At 38.2% G+C, this 24,698-nt stretch overlaps 1 protein-coding gene across 1 annotated transcript in view; it reads left to right on the top strand.

The window, feature by feature from the left end:
• Pdss2 (prenyl (decaprenyl) diphosphate synthase, subunit 2) overlaps positions 1 to 24,698 on the top strand; it is a 287,734-nt gene that overhangs the window by 183,450 nt on the left and 79,586 nt on the right. The window contains exon 4 of the mRNA XM_005377839.2: positions 21,569 to 21,643. Within this exon, the coding sequence (XP_005377896.1) occupies positions 21,569 to 21,643 (75 nt within the window). The remainder of the gene's footprint in view (positions 1 to 21,568; positions 21,644 to 24,698) is intronic.

Genomic DNA, 24,698 nt, shown 5'->3' with positions numbered 1-24,698 from the left:
GTACCAAAAAAAAAAAAAAAAAGTTGATTAATTGGAGTCAATGAAAGAGTAGGAGATAGCATAAATGACATAAAAAAAAAAAAAACCTGTTCACAGATGTCATGGCAGAAAACTTCCCCAGTAGAGAAAAAGAATTTGACATCTGAATGATAAGTGAGGCATATAGAACTCCAATTTACTACAACCAAAAAAAAAAATCTACAGCCAGGCATATCATAGTCAAGATTCCAGAAATTCAACACAAGAGGAGAATCTTAAAATCTGTTACAGAAAAGAAACAAATCACCTATAAAGGAAAGCCCATCACAATCACAGCTGATTTCTCAGCACAAAGCCTCAAATCAAGGAGAGGTTGGAGTGAAGTATTCTAAGCTCTAAAGGAAATTAACCTTCAACCCAGATTGATATATCACTCAAAACTATCTTTCAAAACTGATGGAGACCCTGCCTCGTAGGCCCCTGGAGGGAGGGCCCCTGGCACATGGGGAACTACGGGCGGGGAGCACCTGTCTTCTGGCTGGCTCACTTCTCGCCTCGTAAGCCCCCGGAGGGAGAGCCCCTGGCACATGGGGAGCCAGGCGGCTGAGAGTGCTATGGCCCGCCGGCCTTCAGGCCAGCTGCCACTGCTCAATTGAGAACTATCGTGACACAGAGAAACAGTGACACAACTGGCCCACCATGCACCGGCTGCAGATGCCCACCTAAGGACGTGTGTGAATCATTCAAACATGGAAAAACCCCTGGGAATACATGCTATACAATGGGCCACTCTTGCTCCCACCATTGAGAACCAGAAAGGTCTACAGTCAGCAGAGGAGCAGCTGCTGAACAAGGACTCAGAGAACATGAGAATGCAGACTAAGCCCGAGGGGTCAGAGGTCCTGTGGACTGGGATCATGAGAGCCGCTCAGAAGCTGTAAACCAAGAGGACCTTGCACAATACATGTGGAGACTCTCTGGAAGCCATTCTTCCCCTGATAGCACAGGCTGTGGTTGAGCCCCAGAGAAGTCTGCAGCAATATTCCTGTGCTGACAGTTGGGGAAAGGACACTAACTGGTTGTGGGGTCCCAATGTGATGGGAGGCTGGAGAGAAAACGCTACCAAAAATGGCTTTGGCCCCAGACGGCTCACTTGATTTTTGACAACCATTAGGCTGTAACTACTTGTTAGATCCTTCTTGCATATCTCTGTCTTCCTGAGAAACCACTTCTAATATACCAACATGTATTACAGCAGTCATTGATATTTTCCTACTAATCTATCCATAACTCTGTAATGTTTGTATTGTTCTTATCCTATTTCATAAATGGATGCATGTTTATTATTATGTGTTTCCTACAACAACCATTGGGAATAGTTAATGATTATTCAATAGGTCACTCATGTATAGTTCTATTTATTTTCTTTTGAAGATACCTAAGTATCCTCTGCCATGCCAGGCTAAAACCTCCACAGACTGTGAGCTAAATAAAAATGTCTTTCCTTAATTTTGGATGTCAGGTATTTTGGCTTAGCAACGAGAAAAAAGTAACCAAAACAGGGAGCCAACAACAGGAAAATAACGTGACAAGGATAAGTCAGTACATATCAGTTGTAACCATCAATGTCAGTGACCTCAATTCACTAATCAAAATACACACACTGGCAGAATGGATCAAGAAGCATGATCCAACAATATGCTGCATACAAGAAACACATTTAATTCAAAAAGAAATCTATCAACTTAAAGTAAAAGCATGAAAAACCATACTCTGTGACAGGAGCTCAGAAAAAAGTAGGGGTAGATATTGTATTTGCAGATAAAGTGAATTTCAAGCGAGACTGATTAAGAGATAAAGAGGGTCACTACATCCTTGTAAAGGGAACAATCCAAGAGGAAGAGAAAACAATCATAAATATATATGCAACAAATATCATTGCACCCAGCTATATAAAATAAATATTAACAGGCATGAAAAGTCAAATAAGCACTAATACAACTGTATTTGGGGATCTCAGTAGCCCACTGTCACAGAAAGACAGATCAGCTAGACAAAAAATCAACCATGAAATTATAAAACTGAACCAAACTTTTGAACAAATGGACTTAGTGGATGTCTACAGAGTGTTCCACCCTACCACATCAGAATACCTGTTCTTCTCAGCTGCACACAGGTGTTCTCCAAAATAGACCACATACTAACCCATAGAACATGCTTAAGTAAATGCAAAGGAATTGAAATTACCCATGCAAATTATCAGACCATAGTGCAATGAAATTGAAAATCAATGGCAAAAGAACCCACAAGAACTTCATAAACACATAAAAATTAAATAGCACCCACCTGAACAATCAATGGGTCACAGATGAAATTAAAGAAGAAATTAGACAGTTTCTACAATGAAATGACAGCAACAGTACAACATACCAGAACTTATGGGACACAATGAAAGCAATCTTAAGAGGAAAATTTATAGCAGTGAATACCTGTATCAGGAAAATAAAGCAAGCACAAATAAACAATGCTGAACCTCTAACTTCTAGAAGAAGAAGAACAGACTAAGCAAAAAGCTCATATGAGGGAAGAAATTATAAAGATCAGAAAGAAATTAATGCATTGGAGACTAAACAATACCAAGATTTAATGAATTGGAGGGTTGGTTCTTTGAAAGATTAAGTAAAATTGGCAAACCCTTAGCCAATCTTATCGAAACAAGGAAAGAAAAGGCTCAAATCCAAGCAATTAGGAATGAAAAGGGTGAAGTCACAATGGACCCTGCAGAAATCCAGAAGATCATCTATACCTGCTTCAAAAACTTATATTCTAATAAGATGGAAAATGCAAAAGTAATGGACAGATTCCTAGATTCATACAAATTACCAAACATGAATCAGAAGTTATAAAAAATCCTAACTAAAACAATATCAATGAAATCTAAGATGTAATTAAAAACCTACCAACAAAGGAAAGCCCGGGCCCTGAGGATTCACTGCTGAATTGTACAAGAAATTTAGAGAAGACTTAACACCACTACTTCTCAAACTCATTAATGAAATTGAAAGGGAAGTACTACTCCCAAATTCATTCCTGGAAGCAAGCATTACCTTCATACCAATACCAGAGAAGGACCCAACCAAGAAAGAGAACTATAGGCCAATTTGCAGGCTACTGAAAGAACTTACAGTGACCATGAGTATAATGGCCACCATCTTTTGTATCCCCCATTCTGACATCAGATCTTAGCTGTCTTATCAAAAGCTTGCTTGACTTTATGCCAGAAGAATTGAAGATAGTGTCCTCTGATTGGTCCCAGGTGTAGGGCTTGGACATATATGTCCTGGACCTCTGATTGCCAGGCCATGCCCTCTTGTTCACCTGACTGTCCATACCCTAATTTCTTGCCTCACCTGGGAGTCACTGGCTGTAGAATTTATCTTTGCTCTCTGCCAAGCTGCTGTGGTCTGTTAGGAAGAGTGGGCCTTGCTTGGAGAAGGAAGAGAGAGGTCTCCAAAAATGCAGTTCTGATGGGGTTTCTGGGTGTCTTGACAAATCTAGCCATACTCTCTGGTACCACACATGAGGGAAGAGATATTCTGCACCTGTTGCTTAATGGAACCCCAGGCCACATTTAAGGAATTAGCCTCAGCATGGTCCCACCTCAGACATGCATGCCTAAATACTGTATGGTTTCTCTTGTATGAAAAATTTAAAGTATAAATAAAATGAAGAGCAAAATAAAAGATAAAACAGGGAGGCAGATCTGCTGCAGATGGACTGGGACCAGGAAATGGAGGGAGGGAGTAAGGGAAGGAGGTGAAGGGACTTGTTTAATAAGTCAAGATGTGACGTGTACGTGTACCAGATCCGTACCCACAGTGAAAGTACTCTACAGATTGCAAACATGTACTAATAAATAAATAATTTCTATTTGTTTTCTCTGGTGATCAGTTTGAACTTCCAGCTGTTCTGGTAAAATCTTATATAAGGTTAAGTTGGTGTTTTTTATGTACATAGACAATCACACTATAGTGACACAAACAAATAATCACTCTCTTAAAGCACTTCCTTTTAAGGGAATAATATTTAATGTGTTTTACCCCCTTAACTAACTTGTGTCAGTCACACTTTCTTTCTTTCCCTGTGGCTCAAGTTCAGTGAAAATGGAGGCTTTACTCCCATCAAAATCAAATCAGATTCACAGCCCGTGAAATCCACTCTTGCTGTTTTGCATTCAGAAGCATCGCTATAAATGTTCCAGAGTCTAAGACCTCCACCATCTGCTCCATTAGGCACTGGATTTCAGTAGCACCACTTGATTTACAAAGAGGAAAAAAACAGCATATCCAAGCAACAATTCAGCCCATAGCTTCTGCTTGAAATGAAGCATCAGGCACTTCCTTTTCCATCAAGAAGCCCCACACCTTCATGGTTTCTGCACACATTTCCACCTTTATCTTTGCACTTTATCAGCCTTCCCTGATGAGGGATTTTTTGTTTCCCTTTTGGGCCGTGATATTTTTTTCTTCTTCTGAATTTCGTAGTTGTAGTTGAATTTTATTCTGTGCAACCCTCCTGTTTATCCAAAACATGAATCTTTTGTCCCTTGTTCTTTAAAAGGCCCTTGAAAGCTCTAAATGGTCAATTTCAAAAGATACTCACCAGCTCACTTCTTGTCAGAGACCTGGTCCAGGAGTCCATGGTGGATCGTCTACCATCAGGCTTTTCATAGCCCCTTTTCAATAATAATAAAGGGTGTCCAAATGATGGTGAACAATATTTTAAACAGAGGAAATTGTGAAGGGTAACAGATGTTTGAAAGTCATGAATGCACTTTGATAAAACAAATCCCCCATATTCCAAATCAGATCCTTTCAGTTAAAGGTTTCAAAGTATTTTCACCAGAATAGTTTTCTTGTTTTTTTTTTAATTTTTTTCAGGGTAGTTTTTTTAAAGTAAAAAAATACTTGAGAAGAGGATTTATTTCATTAAACAAGTCCCCCAGAAGCTTAAGTCGATTAAGTGTAATGCTACCATTAGAATTTTTTGTTTTGTTGTGTTGTATTTTTTAAGAAGGTAGTAATAAATATTTCATTGGACAGTATTGTTTTATATCTACATATGGTTAATGTGTTGTAGTTAATGATGTTGTAGCTTTATTTTATAGAAAAGAAAAGTCAGTTAAGGTGACATAAATGGACATCAAAAACAATCAAGGAGCAGACAAAACAATACAGAATTTTTGTTTATAATATGTCACTTTTTTCACAGTGCTTTTTCTTCGAGGTATTTATTTAACTTGGTAATTAAAGTTGGCATATTTGTAGCAACTTTAATATTTTATGACTTAGTCATTTGACCAATTTTCCATTTTCTAGTGCTACTGGGATCTTGTCTGAATTTCTGTATGACATGTTTATCTCTGTACTTCTCCAGGGACAGACCATTAGATGAAGGGTTCTGCAGTGAGATGAAATTCAGAGCTATTTTATAACAGCCAAGGGTAAAATTAACAAAGTCAATTATTCTCCCTTTGGCTTTTCCCTAAAGATATTAGGGGTCTTCAAGGTAATTGCCTTAGGTAACACTTAGATTTTTAAATATCTCAAACTATAGAAATTGGTATATTACTCCTCGGGTAATTGTCTTCTTACTGTTGTAGCTAGAGTCACGTAAGTGTAAATTAACAAGATTTTGAAGATTCAGTAGTGGGTTTAAAAATTAATGCATGGGTTTTTCATTTTCAATTATAGAACATAAGGGCAACTTTTTATTTTAGCCCTTTACTGTTTAAAGGCCCAGACTAACAGACCTCAGAATGCCTTTTTTTAAACTATAAATTTCCTCATTCCATTGAGATAAGTTGCTGTATATTGGGTTCATGTAGAATATCAATGAACACTATAATAATGTACTTATGCCAGAACTTTTAGTTTTGAGCATCAAGCTATCAGTGAGATGTTAAATAACTGGAAGAAAAAAATCATAAAATGGAAAAGGACTATAATTTAGGGGGTTTTTTGTTTGGTTTTGTTTTGGGGTTTTTTTTTCCGGTACCGGGAACCGAACTCACGACCTTGCCAGGCAGGCGCTTTGCCGCTGAGCTAAATCCCCAGCCCTTGTTTTGTTTTTTGTACTGGGAATGGAACTCAGGACCTTACGCTTGCCAGGCAGAAGGACTGTAATTTAGAATCTGCCTGGTTATTGCAGGTTTTCTCTGGTCCTCATATGTATCTTTTTAATTTTATTACTATATGTTTGCAGTACATAATGATTTATTTAGACTAGATTTATATTTTAGGATTAAGCCATAATGCAAATAAGATTGTATGACTACTTGTTTTCCTTTTAAAAAGTCTTATTTTACATGTGTAGTGATAAGCCTCGTATTCAAAGAACTGAATTCACCATGTTACTTTTATTTCAATCTGTGTAGTCATTTTCACTTAGTGGACCTATCACTGTACATCAGATGGAGGGCCGTGAGCCAGGCTGGATCTTATCTAAACGCCCAAGAGCATTGTCATGATGTCACTCTTGGGGGCTATTCTATTAAGCATTAGTGATTTATATTTCTAAATAATCAGTGGCACAGATGTACTCCTTACATAGCTGATGTATTTCCTTATGTTAACTTTGTTTTCCTAAAGGCATAAATATGTTGTTTACAAGGAAGAGTTTTGTTTTGTAAATATGTTCAATTTATGCATATAAATCTTCTTTTACACTGTCTATACATGTTAATAAAGAGGCTATTTTTTATTTGATGTTTGTCTATATCTATCAATTTTTCTTTCCAATTCTTGTTGATAGCAAAACCTAAAAACATGCTACATCATATGAACAGAAGTTTCTCTCTGTCATGTTTGTCTAAATTAGGCATTATAGGCTGGGCATGGTGGCGCACGCCTGTACTCCCAGCACTCGGGAGGCTGAGGCAGGAGGATCATTGCAAGTTCAAGGCCAGCCTGGGCTACATAGTAAGTTTAAGACCACTTTGAACTACAGATTGAAACTCTGTCTCAAAAAAAACAAAATAGATAGATAGATAGGCATTATAAGCTGAAAGTGGTGGCACATACCTATAATCTTGGCACTTAGAGGCTGAGGCAGGAAGATCATTAGATTGAGGCAAACCTGGGCTACATAGCAAAACTGTATTTCAGTCAGTCAGTTGTGTTATGACAGTGTGTTCATAGTTTTGCTAGCACTATTTTACCTACAGGAATTATTAAATTAGTATCTTTTAACCCAGTAATGAAGAACCTTTTAAAGACAAGCGTCAGCATAACTGCCTGCCTGGCAAACACAAGGTCCTGAGTTCCGTTCCCGGTACCAAAAAAAATAAAACAAAACAAAGACAAGTGTCCAAATTGCAATCCAAAACCCACTTATTTATTGCAAAGAAACAACACTGCAATTGAACCTGAATATTGAGGTTTTTATTTAGAAAAACAACTCATACATTAACATCTTTTAAAAGAGTAACAAACAACATACATGCCATAGATTCACCACTACTGTTTTAACCTCTTTAGTTTGATACCCAAGATAATGTTCTTTACATATAACCCAAGTTAGTATAGATTTTCATAACTAGGGTAAATTGGTCAGAAGTGGGGTGTCATATATTATAACAATTAAAGATAATTTCTCCACATAGAAAGGCCAAAATGCCATCATAAAATTAATACTTCACAATCCTCAGAAAAACTAGTTTCTTGGTTTTTTTCTTATTATTTACTAATATAGTCACATATAAGCAGACTATATCACTACCTGATCTGTTTCCCTGATCTTTAAAGTAATTATGAGAGATAAATGATTAGTGTGTGCAAAGTATGCTGGAAATAGAGTTGTCTGAGTAAAACCTCAAACTTTGCCCATTATGATGCTAAAAAACAATGGAAACGGAACATAGTATGTCTCTGGCATCAGAAGGTTAAATGCCCTCATTCAGAATGGGCAGTTCTCTGAGTGTCTGTCAAACTACAAATCTCATAACAAAGAAGAGCAAGAGAAACTTGCTTAAATTTCTTCTGCATGCCTGGCATTCTGCAGTTCCCTTAAAAACAAACCTGGCCAGTAATCCCCAGTACTCTGGGAGGCTGAGGCAGGAGAACTTCAGATTTGGGCCCAGCAATTTAATGACATAGGAAGATCCTATCTCAAAAAATTTTTTTTAATTTTAAAAGGACTAGGACTTGGCGCCCCATATTGCCTCCTGTTCTTCATGACTCACTCAAAGTGCATCCACACGCTCTTCAACCCTTTTCTTGCAGTTTTTTGTTCTTTCTCTTATTATTTCAAACGAATCACTGTTCACAGTTTTGCCTTCTCCTTGCTCTTTTCAAGATAATATATAAGCCAAGAACCTTTACTTGAAGTTGGAAAACATGAGTAAAGCTTAGTATACTCACGTTAAGAAAGAAAAGGGGAAATGAGGGAGCCAGAGATTTAGCTCAGTGGCGCAGTGCTTGTCTGGCAAGTGCAAGGCCCTGAGTTTGATTCTCAGTAAAAAAAAAAAAAAAAAAAATGGAGTGGGACTAAGAAAGAATCAGTGTCTGTACTATCTCCTCTTAGTAAATCAGACTCTTCTTTGTCAACATTTAAAGATAGTTTAACAAATATTTCCTATTCAGTTTTGCCCTGTTTAACTGCAAGTGTTTTAAGAGTGTGGTTTTCTACTAGTCTATTTTTAATGAAAAGTTCATGACATTTCTAACATTATGAACTCACCAAGCTTTCACAGGCACGCTTTTTATGACCTTGCTTTGTTACTACTATTTTTTACCTTGCTTTATTGGGAAAATGCGATACAAGCTCCAAAAAAAAGTTTTATCTGACTTACAGATAAAATTCCAAAGTACAATGCATTTATAATCCAGTGCCTGCTGTAATAAACTAATAGTGAATTCTAACATGATACACACAAAAGAAATTTTAGGAGTATTCTAAAGGATCCATATGACAAATTTCATTAAGAGCCACATGTAGCTCATTTTTGTTGATAGAATTTCCATCATCTTAACTCTTTAGAGTTGTAAATAGCTAAGGAGAAAGTTCACACTAAGCAAAGTGGCCTTACAGGGCCTAAGTCCAGGAGCAGATTTTATTTATTTAGCAGCAGTTACTGAGGAGAACCCTTTCCTGGCAGCTAATGACCAGCTGGAGGACTTGTGTGCCCAAGGCAAAGCTAAGGGCCATCAGCCCAACAGGTCATTAGCTGACAAATGCCTGACCCCGAGGTCATTTCTGATACTGTAAATTGAAAACATTAAAGTGGGTTTTTTGGAAAATATAGCTGGGCCAAGGAGATTTCTTTTTAAGCATTTTGGAAAATGCATTAAACTATTTGTCCTCTTTCATGTTGTTTAATTGCCTTTGTTCTGGGACCATTGTCAGTGTGCATAGTAACTCAACCAGAAATCACAAAACACCAAACATTGTATGTCCAGTTTGGTTTTTAAAGGACAGCTTCCCTGTTAAGGATATCAGATTAGCTATTACATTACCAATGGCCATTTAAACTGCCCTCTTATTAATGACTTCTGTTTTCATAATGTTGCGCTATACAGCACTTACTTTTTTTATAGTCCCAGAGATGATATATAATGCTACAGAAAGAAGTGGAAAGAACCCTAAAGTGTCTACTCTTGGCCTCTTTTTCTTTCTTTCTTTCTTTCTTTCTTTCTTTCTTTCTTTCTTTCTTTCCTTCTTTCTTCCTTTCTTTTCCTTTTAATTAGCCCTTTAACATTGAACCCCTTATTTTACCTGTCAAGATCCCAAGTTCAATCATTCATCTTTTTCTCCAGACTAAGGTCTCAGTACCCCAATTTTAAAATGAAATTTAAATAGGAAATTTCATAGCATAGAAAATTTAACCTTTCCTAAAATTACTACCAAACATTTTAAAAATAATAACATATTTTTGAATATCTGTTCTATGGTAAGAGCTGTTTTAAGTACTTTATGTGTATGTATCCATTTAATATTTCCTCTGCACTGGAAAAGGATGATTTCCTCCACCTGGTATTGCTAATAAGTGTAGAGCTGCTGTCTAAACTGAGGCCACCTGACTTCAAAATTTTCATGCTTAACTGACGTAGAAAACTAATGAGCCAGCAAAGGACCATGACATATTTTTGCCAGCAATTTTGAGTTACCAGTCCTGAAATTTATATAGTACCTTAAATATTAGTTTTTAAATATTGGAGTAAATATTTCAATATAAACTTCAGCAGGGGCTTCATGAAACATGTTAGAAAAGTAACTAATGAGCCACAGCAACTTGATGTTTTTAGTTTCCTTGACTGTAAAACCAAGGCAGCATCATGTTTATCTCCTAGATTCTTCCCAGTTCTGATATTTTACAATTTCGAGTGTTGGATAAAAGTCTAAAAATGCAGCGTAGGACTAGATAGTGGCATGAAAATGGCATGATATTTGAAGAAAAACAAAGTAATCAAGAAAAAACCACTAATAAAATAAAACATATAATAGAGAATCCAAAATCTTTTGCACATGTCAGAGATGTGAAGATTTACATGCCTGTTTCAGCAATGAAAAGCAGTACTTCAAATTAGTGAATTCACTGCCTTCCTAACAGATTTGTGTTTAGAAACTTACATGACTTCATCTGTTCAAGTACTTTGAAAACCATATGGTAATATGCAAATGTAAGCTTCTGGCAGTAGTGATTAGGTTCCTAGTGATGATTGTTCAAACTTATCGTGAAATAGTTCTGACCTAGACCACTAATTCATATTTAGGGTGGTATCTGTGGCTCAGTGAATTTTGTGTGCATTGTGCAGCACAGATACCAGCTTAAAAACCAACTGTGGGGCTGGGGTGGTAGCTCCGTGGTAGACGTGCTTAGCAAGTGCAGGGCCCTGGGTTTAATCCCCAACACATACACCTACAGAATAAGCTGATTATATTTCTTTATAGTTTGAGGAATTTCTGACCCAGGAGATCAAATCCCTTATTTGATCCAAGGTTATAACGCAACCAGTCGCAAATTTCTACTACGTTTTTCTTCAAAGGTGGAAAAAAGATTACCTAACTTTCTAGAACACAGTACCAGCAAGGCCAGTTGTTTTTAGAATTCTGCTGAATTATCGATTTTGAAGAGCTACAAAGGTATTTGGAAAAAATACAGTACAAGTTTAAAGAGGACCGGAAATTAGCTTAGCAGCATAGTGCTTGCCTGCCAAGCACAAGGTCATGAGTTCAATTCCTGGTGCCAAATAAATACATAAATAAATAGTTTTGGGGCTGGGGATTTAGCTCAGCGGCAAAAGCGCCTGCCTGGCAAGCGCAAGGTCGTGAGTTTGGTTCCTGGTACCAGAAAAAAACCAAAAAAAAAAAAAAAAAATAGTTTTAATCAAAGATGCATGGATTATAGCACACATGAGTCATGCTTTTATTTCTGTGCCTGTCCATCCCCAAACCTTGGGATGTCTCTGAATTACAAACATCAGCCTTGTAGCATAGCTCAACTTGAAGAGGAATTGATTGAGCTGAAAAGTAAACTGTGTTACCCAAAAGATATGGCAGTCCTGGAACTTTCAAGAAGTATTCCTGAGTCCTAGATAGTTATTGAAATTTTTAGCCCATTTGTTTCCATAAATGTACTGGATCAAAGCTAAGAGTCAACATTAGCCAGGCGTGGTGGGACTCACCTATAACCCCACCACTTGGGAGGCTGAGGCAGGAGGGTCATTGCAAGATCAGAGTTATCCTGGGCTACAAAGTGAGTTCAAGGTCAGCCTGAACAGCATAGTGAAATCCTGTCTCAAAAAGACAAAAATTAATTAATTGAAGATCTCATTTAAAAAAGAGTAAATGTTAATGACTTAAACCTACAAGATTGAAATGCATGTAATAGAATATACCCCAAAGTACCCAAGAATGATTCCATTTTATCCTGCCTGTTTACCTTCAGGTAATTTACATGTTTTGGGTATAAAGTGATAAAGAAATTAACAACTTGTATTAGTCAGCTTTTTGCTGCTAGGACGAAATGCTCCACATACGCAGCTTGAAAGAGGACAGGTTTATTTGACTCACAGTTGCAGAGGGTTCAGGCCATGGTTAGCTGGCTCCAAAGCAGAAACATGGTGGCAGAGAAGCCTGGCAAAGCAACCTGCTTCATTCATGGCAGCCAGAAAGCAAGGCATGGGGAAGAGTGCTAGAGACCCCAACCTTAAGCCTCCATAACCCACTCACGTGCACCCAGAAACATAATTTTTTAATCCCTTAGGCATCTCCAAGCCAATTAACCATCATGCACCCTTTAAAATAGTGTATATTTCAGAATAACAATCTTTAAACTGCCTGTCCAAAATGTAAAGGACCTTACATGCAATTTATTTGACTAATCAAAATCTGAGTTGTGTATGACATCTATTTGCATAATATAGGATAATGTTTCAAGTCACCAATCACTTGTTTATTGGTGAGGGTAAAATCAGTATCAAGAATTTCTAAAAATGGAATGCAATAGAAAATAGAAGTATAGTTAAATATTTGATGAAAGTTATAATGATACAGATATAATTAAACCTAATGTGGGTTGCAACTTTAAAGTTTTACAAGCTCCTTCTATGAGGCAGTGTTCTAGCCAGCAGCAGCCCTTCAGTTGACATCACTGAGAGAACTCCAATATGAAGAAGCATTGAAAGGAGAGGAGGCTACCACCCATATTAAAAAAAAAAAAGGGGGGGGAATTGGGGGTGTAGTTCAGTAGTAAAGAACTTGCCTAGCATGCGTGAGACCTTGGATTGGGTCCCAGAACTGAGAAGAGAGGGGGACGAGCGGGGGGGAGAGGCGGGGGGAGAAGGGGAAAATGATAATTCTTCTCAAAAATCACTTAGAACAACTTGTAACAGTACCACTAAGTTACAGTGTACTAAAAGTGCAACATCCCAAGTACAACAAACTTTATACTATTCAGGAATTCTCACATTAGAGAATGCAGAAAACAAAGCACCTAAATTCTGTATAATATCAGAATGCCTTTGACAGTTTCTGTACTAATGCAAAATACTTGACAGAGCCATTGTCTTGTCAAACCTAGTAAAAAGCTTATCTTTTTCCTCTTGACTTAAGCATTTTAAATTATCTGCCCCTTTTTCAAGAACCTAATTATTGGCTGGGGATTTGGCTCAGTGGCACAGCGCCTGCCTGGCAAGTGCAAGGTCATGAGTTTGATTCCCAGTACCGGGAAAAAACCAGAAGAAGAAAAAAAAAGAACCTAATTATTGTTTAAAGTAATAAATAATTATTTGCCATTGGTAAATGGCAAACAGGAAGCCAAAAACTATGCATCTTCGTTCAAAAAGTAACCCAACTTTTTTTTTATTACTTTTTAATTGTTACTAAAAGAAAACCAATTTTTTGGCTAGTTAACTGTATCTCAAAATCATTATGAATACAAAATGTGTATAGCTGAACGTTAGCTGTTTCTGGTCATAGAGCTTATTATTGATAAAACCCAGATACTTCTTGCCTAGATGTGGCTAGTCTGAGGCCTTGCAGCCCATCTATATATTAACCTTCTAAGTGAGAGAAGGCACGTTAATGTCCTTTTATCTTTACAAGGTCCTTCATCCAAATAGTCAAGGTGTTCTTTAAAAAGAACAGCTAGTATAATAAAAATAAAGTAGATAAGTATAAAATGTAATAAACTTGTTTGTTAAAATTTATTTAGACAAGGGCCTATTGGGCCAGGGATATAGCTCAGGGATGCAAGCCCCTGCCTGGCAAGCATGAGGTGGTGAGTTTTATTCCTGGTACCAAAACAAACAAAAAAAAAAAGGTCCTATAATGGTTTGGTTTTTTGTTTTGTTGCTGTTTGTTTGCTTTTGTGGTGCTGGAACCTAGGGGTGCTCAACTACTAAGCTATCACCCCAGTCCTTGTAAAAAAATTTTAATTTTGACAAAGAGTGTCGCTAAATTGCCCAGGTTGGCCTCCAACTTGCAATCCCCGGCCTGCCAAATAATCGAAATTACATTCGTGCACCACTGCACCCAGCCCCATGGTATAGAGAAGTATTTTAACCACATACATCTTTATATATATATATATTCATTGGTTAAAGAAATTATAATTTAGAGCTCTTACGGTGTAACTCTGGCCTATTGAGACTAGTTTCATTCGTACAGCACCGGGCACATTGGAGGCTATTGGCAAGTATTTAGGGAGTGAATACACTAACCAATATAAAATTAAATCTCAACACTTTATGTTCAAGCCATTTTCCCGAACTTACGGGCCTTTTTCTTTTCAAGTAGTATCAGTTGCAATTTAGTACTTTTGTTTAATTCACTGAATTTTCCCGAAACCTTTTTGATAAATGTTATCAGTAGTCGATAAGCCCATGTATCAGCTGTTCTAAATTAAAAATTAAGATTATCAATTTGCTTAGTTTTTGCTGCACCTGTCCTACTGGTAGTGCCATTTCTGTCTCTGCTGTCCCGCCTTAGCCAAAAAGAACTTCCAGCTCAGTAGAACAGATTGCCATTCCCTCCCACAAGTGCGCGAGGCCTTACACATTTGGCAGTGTTGAAAAGGCTCCCTGCAAACAGCCGAGTGAGAAGCTTCCTCCAGTTAGTGGTGTGTTTTATTGCTACAGACCTTTCATCATTGTCTTCATTAAACCCAGCTCTTGCCTGATAGGAAGCAGTGGAGAGCTGTGCTTTCCGAAGACTTCAGCCCCGGCTTTATCAAAGCCCTCATTTATATTAATCAGCACGCAGAGCGGGGCTCATCTGGGCAGTTTGTGCCCAGGTGGTGGCTGAGGAGCTCTCCCTCTTATTTGGCCACTGCTGCAGCTCCCCATGTTCTTCAGCGGCCACCTCTCCCCTGAGGCTGCCAGGCAGAAGCTCTGGCTGAGGACTGCGGACTGATCTACCTGCATTGAGATGGTTTGCTGAAGCCCAGTTTGAAAATGATGAAGTGCTTACAAATGTTAGGTGTTGCTCACTGTCCACGGGAGGGCTCTCCTTCCCCAGTGCCTCTCTGCCGTACCTTGGTGGCGTACATCTGTCCATCTTTACACACACCACCCAGCTACCCTGTACTTCATTTGTACAAAGAGGAGCTAGCGAAAGTGTGGTGCTGACTGCTGTGATTACCCTTCACTACCTCTGCATCCTCTGTCTGTACAAGTATTTTGCTATAAGATATTTTCCCACCAATGTGGTTCCCGTGGCTTACAAAGAAACCTTGACAGTATTCCTTCAAATGCCAAGGGTCTGTGAAGAGGACATACTTATAAATTAATCTTTCGTCTCTCCCAAGATGTATATGAAAATTCACTCTTCCCCGAGAGCGTTTTTACCTTTGCTGCCATACATCAATATCTCTTCCTGGGGGTGGAGAAAGGAGGGCAATAAATTAGTGTGTAATTAATGCCATCAGCACTGCAGATGCGCACATGCAAACGCGACTGTTTCCTTGGCTGGCAGCTGTGCAGAGCAGGAAAAGCTGATGGTCCTGTATTCATTTGCCTCCTAAATAGCATGATGGATCACGTGTTGTTTTGTTATTCGATATTGTAGTAAAAACTGCGATTTAAATAAGCTCTGAGGACACATTTTCAAAAGAAAATTATCAATCGGTAATAGTCTTCAAAATTTTATATATCACACAACTTCTGTTACTCAGCAACCTTTTTAAAGTGAATTAAAATTCAGCTATACTACCTTATTAAATCAATTCATACTGAATTGGGCTTTAATTGAGCCACATTAGTTTGTGCAGTAGTTACGATTTTTTTTCTGAAGATCTAGTTGTATTTTACTTTTATTTTAGGATAGGCACTCTTCTGTTGAAACCAAAATGGTCTAGGATATTAAACATCCACAGCACTGTTGAATCTAGTCCATCTGTCAGATGCTAACTCCTGTTAATTTACTCCTGAATCACATTTATTGAGAAAGGCACAACTCGTCTACACAGAATGCTTGCCACTGCGCTTATGATCCTACTTTTGCTAGTCCAGAGACAATTGACTGATGTACTTTGTAAATCAGTTGTGGACATAGCTTAGCTTGAAGCTTCTTGGAGACTAAAACCAGTAAGTGCTCCTCCCCATCCTCCAAGGAAACATGTTTATTGTTTTATCTGATTATAAAAATAGTACAATGAAAAGGAGAAAATGTAACACGTGTTAGCAGTTGCAAGCCGGGCATGGTGGCACACGCCTAAATCCCAGCACTCGGGAGGCTGAGGCTGAGGCAGGAGGATCATTGTGAGTTTGAGACCAGCCTGGGCTACAAAGTGAGCTCAAGTCCAGCCTGAACTGCACAGGGAGTCCCTGTCTCAAAAAGACAAAAAAAAAAAAAAAAAAAAAAAAAAAAAAAAAAGCTGTTGCAATCTGAAGCAATTCAGAAAGAGGGATGGTTCAAGTTAGTTGGCAACTTGAGTGCTTGGGAGCCACCTAGGGTATTACTAAGGCCCCCAACTCGTGTAGCCGAGCAGGTCATGGAGCATGACCTCAGCATGATAACGGTCCCTGGCTCTTCCACTCGGCACTATGCCCCTGCTCTACTGCCCAGCTACCATCAAGTGAGCGCTGTGCTCTACTTCTGCCATGGTGTTTCGGGCCAGTCGGCCACGGGTTAAAACATGAGCCAAATGAAACCCCTCCTCCTTTCAAGATGCCTTACATTTTGTCCCAACAAGAAGAAAGCTGGCTAATACAGAAAGGTTGAAGAAAAATTACTTAATTAAAAATAATCCAGAATCTATCACTTGTATATTATCTCTATTGTCATTTTGTTTTCTTTCAGCCTTTTTTCTCAGTATATATAAACACATACGTACCTCCCTTTTGGTTTAAAAATGCCTGTCACACTATTTTGTTTTGTAGCCAGCTTTTTTCCTTAGGAACATGTTACAAATGTCTTCATAGAGCAACATGAGGTTATTTTTGGTCACTGTTCTTCTCTAACCTCTCCCTACCTCTCAATTTCAACTTGTTTGTTTGTTTGTTTTGTTTGCAGTGCTGGGGATCAAACCCAGGGCCTCTTGCCAACTAGGCAAGCACACTATCAACTGAGCTACAACTCCAGCCTTCAAGTTCTGTTTTTTATGAATATAACATAATATAACTCAGGGATTAGTCATCACAATGCCTTTTATGAGAGTTGTCATCATAGTTTTTCAACAACAACAAAAAGGAAATCACTGAATTATAGTTATTCTTGCCAAAAGGTAAAGAAAGAAGCAATTGTGTATTCCTTTGAAATTGCTGGCTTGTCCTTTAAATTAACCATTTAAGAAGATCAGTGTAAAGGTCAATTATATCAGAACTGTAGTTGCGCTAAGGTTCAGATACACCTGCGTCCTACCTATTCCTTATCTTCAGTGAGAGACTAATGAATGTAGTGAGAGAGATCAAGTTTGCTTGAGAGTAGCAATGCATATGCACTGTCCATGTACTTCCATATGTTGCAGCCCTCTCCCCATTCACCACCCCACCGCCAAAAAAGGGAAGGTGGCAGAAAAAGCCAGCTCGTAACTAACACTGCGAAGGATTGCAGGGTTGCCACTTCTAGTTCCCTGGACTCTTTAAGATGTCACTCAAAAGACTGAGAGATAGTAGACTACTGTAGAGTGCAATTTAAACATGACACAAATGAAGAAATCATTTTTGTATTTGCATTTATAAATAAGCAGTGCTGCTATTGTTGCAGTTGCCAGAAATGCACAAATTTTGTTCCTGTTTAATTGCCCTTAAAGATTACTAAAGTAAACTTTATAATATTGATGGTAACAGTCATATAATTGAAAATTATGTTTCAGGATACCATATTTCAATGTTGCAGAGATCTCTAATTGTGCTTAAAATAGTCTTTCATGTGCTCATTGCTAAACTAAAGCTTTCTTTCTTCCAGAATATCTGGGCACACAATTTTAAAGACTGTAATCTCGGTTTCCATGCTGTGACCTTCATCCACCCAAGACTTTTATTGCATGTAGAGAAATAATCTAGAAGTATAGAAGAATAATACCAACTAAGACTTACTGTTTCAGATTGTCTTCTAAATGCTCTATATATTTACTAAATAAATTGCAAAATAAAAGACAGACAATAAGTAAAACAAAGAGAAAAAAGTTATTGTAATCCAGCATGGCCAATGTATCTAAAAGTGTACCTTGACTTAGTATAATCGTCTTATGTGTTTTATATGATTTTTGGTCTGTTAGTCTAGCTGTTGTTCTGTGTTTATGATAATTTGATAAGAACTTATAAAATGAATAAATGAATCTGATGCTTGCAAAAAACCTTTTTGTAAGAAGAGGATAGAGGGTTAGGGGGAGAAAAGAATTGAGGTGTATTATGTACATGTACCAATTCCCCAGGATGAGTATACTCATTATATACTGTAAACATGTACTAATAAAAATTTTAAAATTTTAAATGCTCTATATATTTACTCATTGGAGATGGAAGTGATATGGCCAACTGGTGCCATTATTTTTTGGATACTACTTGGCAGTTAAGCCTAATGTCATTCTGAATTCAACGTATATGCTCCAATCACCAGAGTCCTTCAAGGATCCGAACTCACTAATGTTGCCCTAAGTTGACTCAATGAAAACCTCTTTACCAGCTGGTAAGGTAGATTAGCAGTTGTAGTGGTTTAAAACATAGAAAGTATTTTATTATCATTTTAAGTATTAGAATGAAGAAGGGCTGGGTACAGAAAATTTCACAAAGTAACTAGTAGGTTTCAGATAGAAGGAAGGTACATGTGAAGATAACAAAAAAAGCATGAGCAAAGATTTTTCATCGAAGTTTACCAAAAAACTATTTTCAAATTTGCATGCTTAATTATAAATAGTAAGATCTGCATTTCTAATAGATCAGAACTTTAGAACTAAAAGAGAACTTCAGGAATCATCTTTGCAACTCTCCTCATTTTATAGTGAAGGAAAACCATAGCTCAGAGTTGATTTTCCCCAAGTCAGCAAAACTAGTAGTCTGCTCTAAAATGGAATGTAGATCCTCTGGCTCTTGGGATTATTCCGTTTCCTTACAGTTCTCCATCTATTGGGCTTCCGGGGTGGCTAACACTGGGACCCTTGTGGCCTATTTTCTGTCTGATAGAAACATTTGCTTCCTGCCTGCCACCCCTGGCCTGCAGAGCAAAAGCCCTTAGATCCTCCTTGGTTGTTCTTGGCCAGCACACCAAGAGTCTAGTGAAGAAGTCGCAGAAGGGCTGGAACCTTAAGCCTCTGGATTCTCCTCTGGCTGCCGTTATCCTTCCTAGCACTTTTAGTAGCTTGAACAAATCATTTCTTAAGAATCAGAGTGGGGGAAATGTTATTAAGTAGGTGTTTTCTTATTTTTAAATATAATAGGTAACCCAGCAGGTGACTGCTGGGATAATAAACCAAGTAAGGCAAAAAAGATCAGCTCATTAAACAATCTTACTAAATTATGAGTGGTAAGTGGCTGATAGCCCTGTGTTCTTTCCAGAAGAACTTGCAACTTTAAAGGAAGATACTTAAACACATCTTTCCTTGGTATGATTTTTTAAATTAATAAACATTTCTGGTAATGGGAAGGAATTTATTTGTGCACTGGGTAGGTCATCCTGGCTTAGGACACATTGAGCTCTTCTGTGCTATTACTCTTTTTCCTAATCTCCTCCTTTTCAGTTTATTTCCTCAAAGAAGTCCAAATCTTTATCCTTAATGTTTGTCTTGGCTATGGAGGTGTATTCTAAGGTATGGCCACTTGCAAGCATGAGTCATTTATAAATTATGACCTTCTAGGGCAGATCTGCCAGTATTTGCTAATGGCATTGAGAGAGAAAGAGTTAGAGAACAAAATGGTTTTGTTGCTTCTACCTGGTCTGGAATTTCAGGGAAGAAAGGAACACTCTAGTTATCCAGAGCCAGATCTACTCGTAAAAGTTCATGCCATCATTTTGACATTTCTTGTTGGACTTTCTCTTTGTAAATCCCTCTTCACTTTACTGATACTGCTCAGGCTCAAACTGTTTCAAAACCATAACATTTCTTAGTGAGTGATTGATCTGTATTATGTGTCCGGCCATCAGGGGGATCTTGGGATGTTGCTTGTATAAACTGTAATCCAATCCAATACTGTGCATTTAGTTACAGCCTTTCATAGACCTATTGGTGATACTGAATCCTGCTGGATTTGGGAATAGGGCTTATCTGATACCTTCAGGGGAAAAAAATCCATTCATTTTTCTCTCTTCCCCACTTAAATAACTCAACACATCTGGTAACACTGTAGGATCATTGTCCTTCTAGTTCCTCTGCAGCTCATATTGCTACAATATTTCTTAAGTATTCAGTTACCTAAAGGACAATGTGATTAAAAAAAAAAAAAAAGCTCGGTATAGGTCTTACAAATTAACCTACCTACAGAAGTAGAAAAAAGTATGCCTTTAATCAGCAAAAATTTCCATACCAGCAGCCCTGGGTATGTTACACAGTATGAATGTAGATAGAAAATTGGAGATAAACGCTCATGTGTTAAATTTTCAAGCAAGTCTTTCTACAAATTAATATAATTTGCTTCTAAGAAAATGTTTATTAAATAACAACTACCTAAGAGTAAAGTATCTTGTTGTTTGGCTCTATATTCTTTGGCTTAATAATGTCTTCAATTACAAGAATGATAAAAGCTGAAACAAAATCCCTTAATTCAATCAGAACTGAGCTAAATTTTAGGAAGCGAAGAGTGGAAATCAGATACAAGACTGCATAATGTAGGAAGTTAAATATACCAGATATTAAGACTTCGTAAGAAGTGGACAGGGTTGCCGTGAGGGATCCTTGTTTGAAATGCTGCCTGGACATTATCATTAACAGCACTATTTTATCTTCTTGGATTAAAATGCTTTATGCAAACAACTGTAAATTGTGCAGTAGTTCCAAAGAGACCATTTACTGTTTTCTGCTTGTTTTACATTCTGGAACAAGTTCAAAGCTTTTGATTTTGCTTGATTTTCTTTTTTAAATAGTCTGAGCTTTGAAAATAATACAGGTTTGATGAATATGATCTCAACATTGCAGTTCTGTAAAAATTTTCAGTGTTTATGGTACATTTGACCCAAGGGTCCTACATCAAATATATCCACAGTGCATTTTAAGTACAACAAATGAACACTTTGGAAAGATTAACCATTCTCTTGCTGTTTTTTTTCTTTCTGTATTAGGTATGTAGATTAGCCTTATAATGGCTCCCAGAATGAGAATCCTGAAAAAGTATACACCTGACAGAAATAAATACGCAGAAAATAAATTGAATTAAGATTTCATTCAGTATCTGAAAGTTAAGCTTATGTTCAAAATGGTTATTACTGGATTTTCATGTGTATTAGTTAAATGCTATGCTTATAAGATCTTTTGCCTTGAATTATGACTGAGAAAAATTGGATCACAGCTTTAATATGCAGGTGGGCAATGCCTTTTGCCAGGATCTTTGCACATAACTCTTTTTGCTATTGTTAAGCACAGATCCTGTCTTTTGAAGCATTCTGAGGTAAAAATGGGAATAATTTTTTTTCCTTTTTTTTTTTTCTTTTTTTTTAGGTCGTGGAACTTTTATCAAGTGCTCTTATGGACTTGGTGCAAGGCGTATACCATGAAAATTCAACTTCAACCAAGGTAAAGGATTCTGGACTCATTGTAAAATCTTAGGTTAGGATGGCTCATGGCAAAACTAGAATTGATGAGCAAAAATATCATTCTTGTTTCGTATTTAAACTGCATTTCTTTTTTTTAGCTTAGTATTTGGCTATAAATTCATGGCCATACGCTTAGTACACAGCAGATTTAGCCAATTAAAACAACCTCTTCTCCTCTGGCTGGATTCACAGTCTGTTCGGTCTGCAGCAGCTCAGTAGACAACAGGCTGCTTCCGGCTGGCAGTTAGCGTGGTCACGAGGCAGGGAGGCAGGCAAGCTGGAGGACAGCACCTGCTGAGGCAGCTCGACCCAGCCTTCCCCCAGGGGAGGGGGCCCCCACATCCCCGAGGAGTGGACTGTGAGCTCCAGGACACGGCTCTCAGGGAGGCGGGGAAGAACGTCTCCTATAGCCATGATCCAAAATTTACTGCTTACTGGAAGCTCTGTGATAAGAAGTAGTAGAGTTACACAGTTGGATTATTTTGATTAATTTTATAGGTCTAGAATTAAGGTTTTTGACTCATTTGGCAGGACATCTCAAGAAAGGTTAGGTTTTATTTCTTTTAAATGCAGTTATTAGATTTCCATAGGAGATTAAATGTGAAGTAATTGCTTCATTGACCACCACCATCATTTACCATGGTATATACTATTATAAGAGATTCCTCTCTCAGGGCTTCATTATTCCGACTCCTGTGTTAGCAAGATTTCACTCAGTGCAAATTAGAAAAAATATGCATGTGTGCACAGCCCAAGCATTAACATTTCCATGTGAAAAAAAGAAAGGCAAATTTTACTAGAAGCAAACACAGGACATGAGCAATTTTGATTAAAAATGTTAAATTTTAAAAGTATAACTTAGGGAATCTGGGTGGTTCTGAGAATGGTTAGTGAAATTCGAAGAATTGTACCTTGGACATCCGCTCCCACTTGCTTCTGGGAGCCACAGTTCCCAGTAGGCACAGCTAACCTCACCCAGCAGCAGACTGGCATGTGGGAACCTCACAAGATGTGGGACCACAGAGGACCCGCTTTGCAATTTTTCAGAGACAAACGTGTTTCTCTATTAGGACTTAGGGTTAAACTCAGTTTGTAAAACGGGTCATTTGTGGTGTAGTTCCACTCATAAAGAGTTGTCTTGTCTGTAGTGTGACGGCGATGGTGATAGCTAAGCACCTAACTGTATGGTGAAGGATTTGTTTCTGCATTTAATCTGCATGGACATTCTGAGAGGTAGATACTATAGTTATTCCTGTCTACAGATATGAAAACTAATTAAATAATTAGAAAAGATTAAATAATTTCCCCAAGGTCATGCAGTTTGTTAGCTAAGCCTTCAACTCTTAACCTCTTCTGCTGCTGCTTCTCCACTTTAACCAAACCTGACTTAGTAGCCGCCATCTGCCACACCTGAGGTCTCACTGTGTGACGCTTACAGCAACCTACTTGTGCAGTTGAGGCGTTGTTTTCCACCAGAATACTTCCAAGTGGTTCAACTTCATTCCATATATTAGTATTTTGGAGTTAAATATCTATAAAAGTTTAAGCGAAAGTGTTACTGTTGGTTTAGGCTCTTAATTTATCCAATCTTACAAATTGTCTACTGTAACTAGCCCAGCTCATTAACAACTTCATGAACATTTGTTAAGTGCTTTCCACGTAGCAGGCAGGCCTAACAGCAGCAATAATAAATGCTTAGATAGCACTTTCAGATTACTTAAACATTTTTTTATTCACAATCATGTAGGCTAAAAAAGGGTGACTTTTTTGGTATTCCCATTTTAAAGAGGAGAAGCCTAAAATTCAGATGCCAGATACTATGCTTTTGCCTAGGGTTAGGATTAGGGTTAAGGTAAGGGTGAGGGTTAGGAAAAGCATAGTATCTGAAATTTGTTAATGTGAGTGTTAAGTCTGAACCCCAATTTTTGACACCAAGTTCCCTGCTTTTTCTAATATGATGTGCTGCTGCTTCCTGAGAAAGAGAAATGGGGAGGCAAGCAAGATTGGAGAACTGCTGGTCATACTGGAACAGCCATGAGCAGGCGCCATTCTTACGAGCCGATAAAACTCTACTCAAAAGAATCTGTAGTAGTGCTTGGTTCTCCTGGCCTCTTTCCCTGCTCCTCCTCCAAACATGGCCCTTTAAAGCACTTGACTCTTTTTGTAAGCAGTTAAGTTTCAGAATATAGCTGAACCATTTAAAGAGTCATTGTTTCTGACACTGGAAACAGAAATGCATAGTTGAACAGCAGCAGTGAGAGTGCTTCTTGCTGCCTGTCTCTGTACCCCAGGGACAGTTGGGTTAACCACATTTCCCTTCCTAACCAGAAAAATTCTGCACCACCCCCGAGGGTCCTCGCCATTGCCACGGCTCTTCACAGTTTGGTTTTTCTAACTTGGCCCAGGAATCCCTTGAGAGGCAGGGAGTGCGCCCACTGCCCCAGCATAGGGCGCCCTCCAGGTCTGCGTGTTCTGGCAGGCCAGGGAAGCAGCCGCTGGTGGAGGTCGCGTGGGGAGGGAGCTGGACTCTGTGGGTCTCTGTTGCACAGTGTCCATAGCCCTAGGCCAATTCAGTACACAAAAGCAATGCTTTGTGATTTAAAATAAGCTATAAACTACCTCATCTGTCCCAAGTGAATACAATCAGTGTCTGTTTTCTACTTGGCAACTTAATGGAGTGATAGCAGGCAGTAGGAAACTAGCTTTCTATGAAGTGGTGTCTGTCGGACAAGGGTGGATGTACTAAAGCAAAGCTGGAGGGATTCACACTAGAGCTGGATGTGGTGGCTCACGCCTGTAATCCCAGCACTTGGGAGGCTGAGGCAGGAGGATCACTTCTTCCAGTGAAACCCTGTCTCAAAAAAACAACAACAACAACAAAAAAGAGGCATTGCAACTAGATACATTAGAAATCACCTTCTCCAAGAGAAGTTTGTAATTACCTAGTTCTCCCTAAACCCATGCAAATGTATGTGACTTAAATTACTAATACTGCACAGAGTAGATGAACTGTGATCTTGGAAACAAGCAAAGTA

Source organism: Chinchilla lanigera, unplaced genomic scaffold (genome assembly GCF_000276665.1).
Source record: "Chinchilla lanigera isolate Chin_1 unplaced genomic scaffold, ChiLan1.0 scaffold00010, whole genome shotgun sequence".
NCBI lineage: Eukaryota > Metazoa > Chordata > Mammalia > Rodentia > Chinchillidae > Chinchilla > Chinchilla lanigera.
The sequence above is the reverse complement of the archived record's forward strand: the minus strand, read 5'-3'. Positions and strand labels throughout refer to the sequence as shown.